This window comes from Gavia stellata, chromosome 24 (assembly GCF_030936135.1).
Source record: "Gavia stellata isolate bGavSte3 chromosome 24, bGavSte3.hap2, whole genome shotgun sequence".
In the NCBI taxonomy this organism is placed as follows: Eukaryota; Metazoa; Chordata; class Aves; order Gaviiformes; family Gaviidae; genus Gavia; species Gavia stellata.
This window is the reverse complement of record NC_082617.1, coordinates 6,367,733-6,380,541: the sequence shown is the minus strand read 5'-3', so window position 1 is coordinate 6,380,541 and position 12,809 is coordinate 6,367,733. Positions and strand designations below refer to the sequence as shown.

Below are 12,809 nucleotides of genomic sequence, written 5' to 3'. Positions count from 1 at the left end.
CTATTTTGGAAAGTTAATGTAAATGAAAAGGTTATCTTGTGTCTAAAATTTGCAATGCTGCTTTGTGAATAAAGACGTAAAAGAAATACTCCTGAGGTTTATTAGCTGTAAAAAGGATTGGTTTCTGCAGAATGAATGGAAAACTCAACCTCATCACCTTCACTAGGGGTGTCTTAGTGAGGTCATGTACAAAAGCACTTTTAAATTGAAGCACTGCATTTTCTGTGCATTGTTTCTCCATCTGCAGAGGACCAGGCAGGCCAGCTACATGAAAGAAATACTCCTGGGGGTGCTTTCTCTGCTATTCATTAGACCCAAAGGCAGTTCCAGATTGTCCATCGATGGTAGAGTTTATTTATCTTATCGCCTGGTACGCTTTTTGCCAAGAACACCTACTGTAGGTTAAACTATCTTCTGGCATTACCCCAGCAGGGTCAGATTAAAAATCCCGGTATCTGCCAAAAGGGAGCAGGAATTTGCTGAGTATTGAGATCACATACTTATGTTTTAGCAAATAAAGTCCCTGATCTGTGAGAATAGTTAGCAAGCTGTCATTACAGCCAGATGTGGAGGTAGGAGTAGGTATGAGGTACCCCAATGAACCTTGAAGGACCCATGTGTGGTGTGTTTCCTTGCTCAATAAGGACAAGAAGGTAGAGGGAGTCTTCCAAGAAACATAAGAACTGCATGGATAAATGGACTCCAAATTTGGAAGGTTTCAAGCCAGAAAAGTTTACAGTTCAAGTGAAAGAGAGGGACACTTGCCTGGCTCAGACCTCCTTAGGGACAGACAAGCCAGCTGTAGCTGGAGGCACCACAAACAGGGGTATGGGAAAGAGACACAACCCATGGCAGTGACTAAAGACCTGCCCAAGATTCACCCGTCATGCTGGAGCTGTAATTGTCTTGATCTTCTCCAGCTCCACAAAGCCAACAAACTATTGGGCTTTGACACTCAAATACATGTTTACAGCCCTCCCACTAAGTTCTCCACAGTCTTTCAAGGCATAGACCATAGGCTAAATCACACATGCTGGGGAAAAACATGAGAGTCATTTCAATTAGACATTTTCTTTAAACTTGGGACACTATAAATCCACCCTGCTGAAACCTACCACATCACCTTTGGATCCCTTTGCTCCTGGCTGGCCTGGTGGTCCAGGATCCCCCTACAAAACATAAGCAAGAAAAATCTGCTTGAAATTCTCTTCTGGCAGTATCTTGCATGAAGTGCAACGGACAGCATTTTTTTGTGCCCTAACAACGCTGACCGTATGGAAACAATTCAGGGGAACAATCTGTGCTCAGACAGGCCTCCTGGGGAAAAAGGAGCAAGGAACTGTCTCCAGAGAGCATTTAACAGGGTGTCAATTGGAGAAGAAGCAATGCCACCCCCTCACTTGGGTGGTGTTTGTATTCGTGGAAATCATTCACTAAATTCCAGATGGCGCCTGGAAAACAGTGCTGAGAAGTGGGCAGAAAGGAGCCGGTTTTGAGAAAGGTACTGCAGAAGCTATGTGCAGAATGAGTAGTTTATCCAGTGACTACAACTTTAGTGTTGGTACTATCTCCCTTTTGCATGCTGCAGCCCTTTCCTTGGTTTCGCCTGGATGCCAGATATTAGAGAGCTACTTATGGAGGAGTAAAGCAGAGAGGATATTTCACTACTCTCTTACTGGTCTTTTCACCATCACACACATCTCCATCTTTTCTTCTGGCCATCCAGGGTTTTTTGGTGTCTATTTGTGTCAGGGGCAATTTCTGGACTAATATCAAAGAAATGGTAAGTAAGGACACACCTGCAGAGCTGTGCTTCTTCAGCTTGTTTCTGATCCACGTGTTTCTAACGGTTCTTTACTAAAGACAATCCAAAGCTCCTGCTTCCGTCTGAAATACTGACATCTGAGGGGTTACCATCCCTCAGAATAAACTACATCCACTGGGGAATGCAGCAGCTCTACCCATTTCTAGGCCATCTGACAAAGCACGAAGATTTTACCCCAAAATAGAATCTGTCGTTCTTCCCAGCAGCCCTACAAAGAATGGGAATTGACTCGACTTTATTTCCCAATACAAACTACTTTTAATATGCCACTGCACTCACAGTTGCAATAGTCACATATACAAATTAGACGCTGCCGTATATAGCAAGGGAATAAAAAGTTCTTCCCTTAAATTTGGATTTAATTTAGTCTTTCATAAATGCACTGGTTTGAGAGGAAACACCACTCAGGCAGAATAATAAGGTCTCACCTCACACTGGACCAGATCTCACCAGCGGCATGCCAAATGTATAATTTCTAAGCGGACCCTTCCACCGTCATTGTCATCTCGCACTGTCCATCTCCTAAGCTTCCTAGTCCCTCTTGGATCGTTCAGAAAAGACAGTTTTGGAGGCAGGCTTCTGGGGGTGCACCCTGTTCTGTCACCCATTTATTGGTCTCAACACAAGACTCAAAATGCCCATTCTATAGGCCTGGCTTATGGAAATGTCCATGTTGCATTCCAGAGCTCACCACACATTCCTTAGAGCAGCCCTTTCTACTTTCCTTCCTTTTTGCATCTGTTTTTCACATGCATGTGACATTGGGTAGCTTACAATAAAGCAGCATCTCTTACAGGTAGGCCTTGCTGTCCAGGTTTTCCTCTTTCTCCATCAAGCCCTTCTTGACCCTTAAATAAAAAACAGAGAGGGAACATGTGTTTGTTCTTGGGTACTTTTGTGGCAATGGGAAACAAAAATGGATGTAACATCCTGTACGGGGCAGGAAAAGATATACATATCTGCATTCTGCTAATACAGAAATGTTGAAGCTTGTGGGTCATGTACATGCCCCCATGGATATGCACTGGAAAGAAATAGCTAAGAGGAACTGCTAATCACCAGCTAAACAGGAAAGAAGGCTTTCTGATGCGCCCCTAAATACACACAGCATTAATGTAAGTGAACAGTTGGAGACTGCTGTCCTACAAAATAAGGCAGCAGCACTGCTACCCTGGTGAATTGAAACTCTTCTGTACATTACTGTAATGGGTCGCTCTGACCAGCTGCTTTTGGATGGAGATAAGACTTAGTCCATAGAGCCTTTGCAGTTCAACACCAATTAGCTGGAGATGTCCCCCAGAGAGGGCATCAGGAGTACATGGGAATCATTCATAACCCTGGTCTTGCTTTTGAGAGAAATCTCTGTAAGATCTTGGAAGCTTCCAAACCTCCAAGTTAACAGAGATCATGAAAGTCTACAGCCACAGGCACAACAGTCTTGAATTTTGTCTAACATTGACATGACCTCTCTTGTACACGTCTTCCCCAGGATAGTTCCTTGATAATCACAAATACCTCTGATGAGATGGTCCTGTTCGTTCTTTCAGTCTAGTGTGCTCAGGCAGGTGCACGGCACTGTAAGATGCTGACCTGCAGGACCTACATTTGCCTTCAGCAAAATTTTTGCCACTTTAGGTAGAGATATGTGAATTACTCCTTGTTTGAAACACAGCCATGTGCAGCGGTTGACAAGGGACAACAGTAGGTTATGAATAGTGACCACTGGGCAAAGGGTAGACCTTCTGTGGGCTGATACAGGTTGGAAGCACTTCCCCAAGACAAACATTTCTGAATCATATATTTGGAATAAGACTCACAGGGTAACCAGGGTCTCCAGGCTCTCCTCGATCACCTCTGTCACCAACGGGGCCCTACAACAACACAATAAAGACTTAAGGCAGATGTAAACAATCTGTAATCTGCAATATCTCAGTGGCTTGTGCATGTTCTACAAGTAAGGAAGCAACCCAACTAATCCACCTGCAAAAATCAGGCCAGGATTGATTAGAGAAGGGATTTAACATCTTACTCTGTCTCCAGGTGGTCCCTGTGGGCCTTCTACCTTCCCGTCATCCCCTTGTTCTCCCTGTGAATAAAAAGGCTAGTATTAATACAGACAGCAGATTATATGGCAGATGCTTCTGTACAGACCCAATCCAGTCCTCCCATATCATGGGCTTCTAAGTCAAAGCCTCTGTTGAATTTACTAACTTTTAATCCAAAGAAAGTCTAAACAATATTTTTGTTTGTTTGTTTCACAACCTGGAGTACACTGACTCTTCACATTGCTTTCCTGTTTTCTTTGGTGGTTGTTTCTGCCTGGTCTAACCGTCCTCCCTAAGGAACCAGGTGCAAAGGGTTATTTTCAACAATTCCTAAAACTAAGCAAGAAGCACTTTATTAGGACAATATGGGAAATAGTTCTCTGCCTCTGAATTTTATTGCCAACAGTCAAACCAAATTCTTTAATCAAGGATTTCCCCACCCTCATTGAGTGCTGCCTGGGCTGTCATGGGAACAAGGGTGGTCTGGATGGGCTCCCTGGTTGTGTGCCACCATTGTGGACTTGTCTTACAACTGATCAGGTGAGAGGGTCAGCCCCTTACACACTCGCTGTGTGAGCAGCTCCACTCATTGATGGGATGCTCCATAGCAAGAGCTCAGAGCCTGTGGTTCGGCTGGTAGATAACATCACTTGAACTATTTATAACCGAGGTCTCTCTAAAACATCCACAGAGAGATCCCTCAAGACTTAACACAGACAGTATCTTTTTTAATTCTGTTGTATAAGTCACTTGGGGTCATGGTGTCCTATTTTCTCTGGAGTCTAGCTCAGAGACGGCTGTTTGTTTGCTCCCCATAGAAGATAGCTACATTCCAGCTCCTCCAGTTTTTGGCTACTTCATATCACTGAGTCTCTGGCACTCTGGCTCCTTTGGATGAACATGTCTCAGAGCTCCTTTGATGTTGCAGCTACTGGAGAGAGGTCTCGGGGGTTCTGGCACAGTGGAGCTGCTGTGTTTGTAGTGCTTGGGGTGCTCCTAGAGCCTTGAACATCCAAATCTCCATAGCTATGCAGAGCCAAGTTTTCCACAGACTTCTGTAATTCTCAGTGGTTGCATCAGTCCTTTCTGGTGTATTTGCGACTGTCTTTGACTTTCTCTCTGGGCTACTCTCATCTTCTGTTTGACTTGCAGCTGCTGATAGTAAGGGTGCTTGGGAAATTTCTCAGTGATCCTGCCTCTGGGAGAAGGCATTTGGAGTGCTTTGCTTGCATGTGATGTTTGGTAATGACACACCTGGAGCAGTGAATAACCCTCAGTGAAAAAACTCAGTGGAGCCCATAGCTTCTTTTCTGTAGGAGCTGGGTCACCGCTTGGAATCAGGGCTGTGCCACTGCTGAGAGAGACACGCTGACCCACACTGGCTTGTCACAGGCTGAGCACCAGTATTGATATTTACAGCTTGGTAGAACGAGGCTCAAGATTTGGCAAAATCTCTTGCAGTTAACCTCAGCAGGTAGCAAAGAGCTCAGTGCATCTCTCTCCATTACATGTTTTGATGACAGTGGCATTTTCTTTCTCTGCTGCTGTGACATGTGTTGGATAAATGTTGCCAGGATTTCATATATACTCACAGGTTAAGGTTATACTGTTCTTAAGAGATCATGTGCTGGGTGGGAAACTCCAGCATAGTTGTCTGGGGTTTTGGGGAGGTATTGTGGTCGAAGAAATATATAGGGAGAAACTGTGCTAGGATGGCTTGAGAATATAGTACTGAGCAATATGGATGGAAAAATGGGTGGAAGAGTAGCGAGAAAAGAAAGTAATGCCTAACAGGCTCTGCCAACAGTTTCCAGCGCTACTGAACTTGCTGGTTGAAGTCAGCAGCAGAATACCTGGCAACTAGTTTGCCTCTAGCCACTATCAAAGGAATGCAGGCTAGAAGGGAAACAAAGCCACCATTTCTCAAGTCTCAGGGGAAAAAAAAAATCCCAGTACATGCGTTACTATGCAGAAGTCTTGGCACCGATCGCTTCTTCCCAAACAGGATGTGAACACCTTGCCATTTGGGAGCTGTGACAAGCGTGATGAACTCAAAGAAAGCTCATAATTCTGGGGACCCTTGAAGAGCATCAAGACTCACAGACTTTCTCCCCAAAGCTGAGTTGTGGCTTTGTGTCCCCTTGAGTCTAATTCCCACCTTGTCCTTTGTCTTCTGACTGAGAAAATCCTGCAGCCTCCTCAGCTCTAGGACTGCGAGACTGAGCTCCTCCAGGACTTCCTGATGCCTCAGCTGCTCAAGAGGGAGATGAAAGGTCTGTGCTAATTCTTCGGAAAGTTGCAGTGAAAAAAAGTTAGAGTAAAGGGCAGCAAAGTAAACATGTTGGGATACAAATGGAAAATGCATGGAGAAGAAGGGAAGTCTTGTTGTTGTTGGCTCCTGTCCCAAAATGAGATACACCAGTTTGTAATTTTTAAAAGGATCCCATCTGGACTGCTTTAAGCAGCTGCCAAGTGCAGGCGTCTGCTCTGAGCAAGGCCTCTTTGAGGAGCTGTAAATGTATTAAACGCAGCGGAGTAGCTGGCTGGTATGGCACAAGGGAGCTGGATTCCACAATAATGCCTCTCACCAAGCCGCCTTCTTCTCTGGAAAAGGGAAGACCTTCCCCACCATTATATGTCCTCCTTCTGCAGCACAGCTATGTTTACCACGTTGTTTAAAGCTCACAGAGCAGTCATGGTTGCATTTTCATTTCCTCTTAATTTCTCAGATTCAGGTTTCCATTTTCATGTTCGCACACGTGTGTGAGGTTACAGATGTCTGGAGGGCAGGAATCTGTCTATCCTTAGGCTGCGATCCAGGCAACTCTTAGGAGATAAGAAGGAAGGATAGATAAGAAAGCTTAGATGCAAGACTTTTGTGGAGCACCTGGATGCTTCAGGAAATGGTGCTGGAGGCTCAGCACGCAATGCTGGGCTCCCTTTGCTCAGCTGGAGCTGCTCCTCAGCAAGGTGCCAGCAGACCCGCTGACCTTTGGGAAGATGTGAGTGAGATCAGGCTGTCAATGGTCATCAACAGATCTGACTCTTCTCAGCAGGATGCATTAGATGCTTTGGTGTCTTTGCCAGGCTTCAGCTTGGATACTTGCATGTAGAATTCATTTTATCATCCTTGGTTAAGGTATTACATAGCATTGCTGTGCTCTGATAACACAAGATCCATGTTACTTCTGAGCAAGTGCTCTTCTAGTGTCCATTTGCAGAAGAATATTTTGTCGGTGAAGGGGAGAGTGCTTCACTGAACACTTCCGATAAATAATTGGGGGACCATTTACCACTGAAATGATGGCAACTTTCAAGAAGATGGCAACTTTCAATGTTTTAAAATAAAGCAGCAGTCATAATTTAAACAAGAGAGATACATATATGCACATCTCTTACTCCTGCTGCAAAGCCAATGGCTGATTTTGATTTTGGTAGTCAAGACTCACAACTTTTTGCCAGGATGCTCAAGTTTCAACAGTGGGACTTTGAGAAATCTCTGGCCAGGCTCTCAACTGATAACGTGCTTGGTTGTGAGCTCTTGCATTACTATCCTGGGCTGGTTGTGCTTGGCTAACACTTGCCACGTCCCGCACGGCTACTCAGCAGAATACACCTGAGGAGGAATGCTGCTGAAGTCTGGAAGAGCAAGAGGTGCAGCTCAGGAAGCGGATGAGGCAGCGTTAGAAGGGCTGGGAGTGGAGAGGAAATTCAGCAAGGCAGCGATGGAGATGCGGAGCAGCAGGAACATCACCAACTGTTCTTGTGCCATAGATGTGTTTCAGCAGCAGGAAATGAGAGAAAAAGCAGCATGACCATTGTTCATCCCCGAAGCAAAATTTCTGAGGCATGTGAATATCTCAGTGGAACACAACAGTTCACCCTGCCCCACTGACTCCCGGCCACCAGCACAGAGATTCACTGCTGCAGCAGGAGTCTCTGGGCAGAGCACAGAGAGCAGCGTGAACAGGGTGTCCTGACACCCGGGAGCCTGAGCTGAAAGGTCACATTCAAAGCCCCAGCAAAGACATGCCCTTGGGATCTCTGTCGCACAAACTCCTTTTATAAGCAACGAAGCTCCTGCTTGCACACGTACAGCTGCAATCACATCTGTGTGCAGAGGGAATGCTGAAGCTCTCTCGGTGATGGGGAGGTAGAAAATGAGTGAAAACAGTTCACGCATCTTTCCTTTTCTTAGGGACCCCACGACTGACCAGCCCCTATTACCATCACTTCCCTTCCCACATGGAGCGAGGGAGCATCACTGCTGCTACTGGAGGCACGTGAGGTGCTCCAGCGGCACCGCGAGTACGGCCAACGCCAGCTGGGCCGTCCTCGGAGCACGGAGCAGCCAGCTCCGCCGACAGGAAACCATTAAAGTGTGAGTCACTTCTCCAGCCTGAACTGGTTACAGCCGTGCTGACTCAGCAAAAGGGGAAAAACACAAGGGGAAAGCCGTGGTGGAAAGAGGGCTCTGACTCAGGCCAGCTGCGGCAAGGGGCTCGGTGAGGGGTGGCGGGGAGACGAGTGAGGTAAAGGGGTGGCAGGCGATGAGGAAAATGGAGCAAGGGCAATGGAGAGACCAGTTCTGCCTCACTTACAAGACGCTATCAACTGATTTAAGCACGGATAGGCAGCTTGCTGAAGATCAGCCAGTTTGTGCAGGGTGTTATTCTGACTTGATCACAGAAAGCTACTGGTCTGATTTCTTTCGGCTTGGGGATTGAGCAGAATTTCTGCAGAGGCAGGAAAAACTTGTCCCCAGAACACATGCTGGCTGGCTCAGCCACTGGCACACGGGCACGTGGTGTCTGGAAAGCGTGTGCTAGCGGCACGGGTGTCCCGGCGCTGATTTGCAGAAGTAAAGCTGCAGCAGGAGTTATGTAGGTTGCCGTGCTGTAGAGGAGGCACCTCTGCCTCTGCTGCAGGTAGAGGAGGAGAGCACAGATGCACGGGCGTTATGGCAGTGGGGCAATCATCTCTATGTCAGCTCAGCTTCCGCGCCAATGGAAGAGGAGATGGCTAAACTCTGCGAACTCACCTTTTCCCCCTTTGGCCCTGGTGGTCCAATTGGCCCTGGTGGTCCTGCATGTCCCTGTGGAGAGCAGACAGCATGTGAGGGGACAAGAAAGAGCTGTTTGACTGAAGGTCTTCCCTGGTTTACTGTCAGATCTTACAAGCCCTGTGCTGTGCATCGCAGCTTTGGAGAGACACATGGGTCATGGCAGAGATGAACCAAATGCATCTGGAGAAGTTGTGATGGTGCAAATGGAGACTACAGAAAGAACTAAACCAAACTCAAGATCAGAAACACATCATAGCTGAAGATCGATTCTGCATCCTGGAGTGGCAGTTTTGTTGCATTCGAGAACAGATAGAAGCTGGAGGATGAAAATAAAATCCTTACCTGGTAACCCTTTAAGCCAGGTTCCCCTTGAGCACCCATCCTTCCTGGAGCACCCTGGAGAGGCAAGCACAGAAAGCACCATGAGAGTAACCCATGGGTATTACCCCACAAGAAGAGGATGCACTGGGCTCTGCAAAACAAAGCTCAGCACCACATGGGAGTGCAGCCACCCGTTCTCCGGGCCACTGGTGAGCTTCGCTGCAGCTGTCTCAAATGCTCGTGTTTGGCTTTAACCTTTTATACATGGAGAATGACGTTAGGAGTCCATTCTATGTCTTTGCCAGCCTGTAGCAATAGGTTCCCCACCTCATTCAGATTTGCTACCAGAAATGGCTGTGTAATGTGTGCTCTTCATCTGCCCTTCTGGACATCTTTCTATCCAAATTAGCTTTGTGCTAGAAGTCCACCAGCGAGACCATTCTCATGCATGACCTAATCCTAAACTGCTGAGAGGAAATCTATTGGCATGGGTTCTGAGGCCAAGAAAGGAATTTTCTGAGTTGCAATGAGGGCACTGCAACAGCTGTTTATTGCACCTTTAGCAGACGAACAAAAGGGTTTAAATCAGATCATTAGATTAAAGTGAATTGCAAACTTTCCATATAATCCCATTTAGTGTGGAAGAAAGCCTTTTCCACAAGACAGACATACTCAGTCCAATAGACTGCTACTCAGATATCGCTTTGCTTCCTTGTGAAATAATCCATGGAGGCTTTGCCAAAGAATATGAAGGGACGATATATGGGGAGGCCATAATTTTTAGTGCAGGAAAACACTATCAGTGGAACCGTTACTCCATCGCTCATTTGCTACTGTTCTGAAACATCACCGTGATTTCCGATGCATAAATAACTCCTGCTTTTCACTAAGTTCTAACAAATATACCGCAAGAAGTTTCCTTACCAACCTGCAATGCATGAGGAGGTACTTATTACTTACTGCTGCTGTCCCAATGCATTTGTCTCATGTGCCTAAAGCAAATTAACTTTCTTCCCTCTCCGCCATACTACTGTTGTTCTCTCTGAAAGCCTCACCTTCAGTCCCCAACTCAAACCCATTCCCATGTTATATTTCTTCTTGCTGTAAGTGTTTTAGATAAGTAGATCAAGAGTGGGTGTAGAAACAGGGCAGAAGTCCAAGGCAGAGTTCCTTATAACAACACAGTTTGACTTGGAAGCAGCTCTTGCCATGAGTGCACAGTCTCAACGGGAAAGATCTTAGCAAAAAATAGCTTATCAGCTCACTCCCTTTTCAAGAAAAATCCCCAATATTTCAGCCCATCTGGGGAGCTGTGAGGAACTACCATGATGCAACGTGAGCTGGGTTCACAGGGCACCAACACAACCACCACTATGGAGTCCCTCCTGCGCTGCTCAGAGCAAGTGTTAAGCTGTTTTGGTCAATTAAACCCATCTAACATCATTTCACGTTCTGTGCTCCGAAGCCTCTGTTGGGCTCTCTGCTTCATTCAGGCCTGTGCCCACCACTGCTAGTCACGTTTCTGCGTGCTGTGTTCAACCATTTGCAGAGCTCTTCTCACCATAGGTCCCAGGGTACCTCGGGATCCTTTAGGGCCTTGGTTCCCCTTTGGCCCCTCCTTCCCTGGAGAGCCTGTCTCGCCAAGCTGCCCCTGGTAGCCCTTGCTGCCCTGCAGAACAAAAGCACTGACATTAATGTAGGACAAAACTGCTTCTACAGATAAATATCAAAGATGAGCAAAGAAAGGAAGATCCAGAGAAGGAGATGTTATCAATGGGAGATGTTCCTACCTTCTGGCCAGGCTTGCCCTTTTCCCCCTGTTTTCCTGGTTTCCCTTCTGGTCCCTAGGAGAGCAAAAAAAAGCTGTTAGAATGGGAAAGCAAAGAAGACCCATCCCAACCAGCGACTCCCGGGCCACTTCCCTGGTGCACTCAACCCTGACAGTGTCCTCACCCATCCTAACCTATTCCCACGGGAGCCAACAAGGAGGCTAGGAAGTGATGCAGGTAAGGCCACGATTCACAGGTACTACCCTCGGAGCATGGCTGAGTTTGCTCTTGAGCTGCTTGGACACATGGAGGAGAAGGAAACCTCATTGTGTAAAGGTGGAAAGATCTCTGTGCCCAGGTGACTATAGGGCAACACGGCTGAAAGGTGATATTTTTCATCTTCAGATCACATGTCAAAGACAGGCAGGTGATGGAAAACTGCCATCTGATGTGGCCATCTGTCCTCAAGGATGCAAAAGAAGGATCTCAGCAGCGCTCCTTGAAGGCAGCACCCACTGAACTGAAAAATGGTACCTACCCAGCTACCACTACAGAAAGGGCTGAAATGTGGAAAACACGTTTCCTCCGGCCCCTGCAAAATGTTTTCTCTGGTCTGCAGACAGAGCTGCCATCTGTGCACCACCGCTTTACAAACAGAGTTATATCCTTCACCATCAACTACGGCAATACTTTATATATGGTTTTAGGAACCATTGCCTCAACAGCAATTCTTCTTATTTTTACCACGTAAAAACAGGCAGTGCTTTCATTTTCTGTCTACCTGCCACGCACAGCTTTCTGCTCACAGTGCAAAACCCTTCCCTCTATCTGTATTATTACTGCAACACACGGCACATAGAAATCACAATATACTGATCAACCCTCTAGAAATGGAGTGGGATGCAAAACTTCAGGTGGGAGCCACAGCAACGACAGACAGAAGCGCTGGCCTGGTTTGTGCACGGAGCATGGGTGACTCACAGGCAGCAGAACCTGCTGCCCCTCCTTGCACACACACAGCAGAAATTAGCTGTGACGAGCAACTAAGTATAGCACGCTCTCCTTAGGGAACCCGGGGAGTTCATTTTTTCAGTGTTTGACCCCGTTGGCTGCAAGGCAGACAACATATTTTGGATTTGACAGAGAGAAGCAAAAGTATCACTGAAGAAAATAACTCATGCTTCTTGGCAATTGCGACAAACTTTTCAACAGCATCTACACACCAGCACGGCATCTCTCCCTCTGCTCTCCTGCCTCCCAGTTAAGAAGGTATAATTTTCACCACCGTTGATGCTGCAGATAAGTATCAGTCTCAGCTGAACAAAAGCAACTTAGAAAGCTAGCCATATCGGACGGTTTTCACTCTGATCTGAACCGTGGGCCTCATAAGTGCCTGCTCTTAACACAAAGGAGCAATTCAGACTTATTATAGCCCTAAAAAATCGTGCCAGTTCTTCACTTCCCCAAAGGGAATAGCTCCATTTTACCTAAATCACACATTTCAAGAGCCCACCTTGCCAACACTTATTAGAGCTTCACAAAGGACAGGTCCCTGCCGAGGAGTACACGAGTCCTGTTCTGTTGTCTCTTCTATACTGCTCAGGGTTTTTGTTTGCTATTTTTTGCTGCCACTTTCCAAGAGATCACTTTTGGAATTATTTTCCCACAGATGCTGAGCAGACGCAATACATGATGAATTGTGGGTGCCAAGCCTCCAGCGTCACCCATGTAATTGACACCTTTGACAGGAGTACAGAGAAATCCTCACCAATGAAAGCATCAGC

General features: G+C 46.5%; 1 protein-coding gene across 1 annotated transcript in view; it reads right to left on the bottom strand.

The window, feature by feature from the left end:
- Positions 1 to 12,809, bottom strand: part of COL27A1 (collagen type XXVII alpha 1 chain) — a 160,687-nt gene that overhangs the window by 11,870 nt on the left and 136,008 nt on the right. The window contains exons 38-45 of the mRNA XM_059828735.1: positions 11,047 to 11,100; positions 10,818 to 10,925; positions 9,278 to 9,331; positions 8,912 to 8,965; positions 3,855 to 3,911; positions 3,643 to 3,696; positions 2,620 to 2,673; positions 1,116 to 1,169 (exon numbers count right to left, since the gene is read on the bottom strand). Of these exons, the coding sequence (XP_059684718.1) occupies positions 1,116 to 1,169; positions 2,620 to 2,673; positions 3,643 to 3,696; positions 3,855 to 3,911; positions 8,912 to 8,965; positions 9,278 to 9,331; positions 10,818 to 10,925; positions 11,047 to 11,100 (489 nt within the window). The remainder of the gene's footprint in view (positions 1 to 1,115; positions 1,170 to 2,619; positions 2,674 to 3,642; positions 3,697 to 3,854; positions 3,912 to 8,911; positions 8,966 to 9,277; positions 9,332 to 10,817; positions 10,926 to 11,046; positions 11,101 to 12,809) is intronic.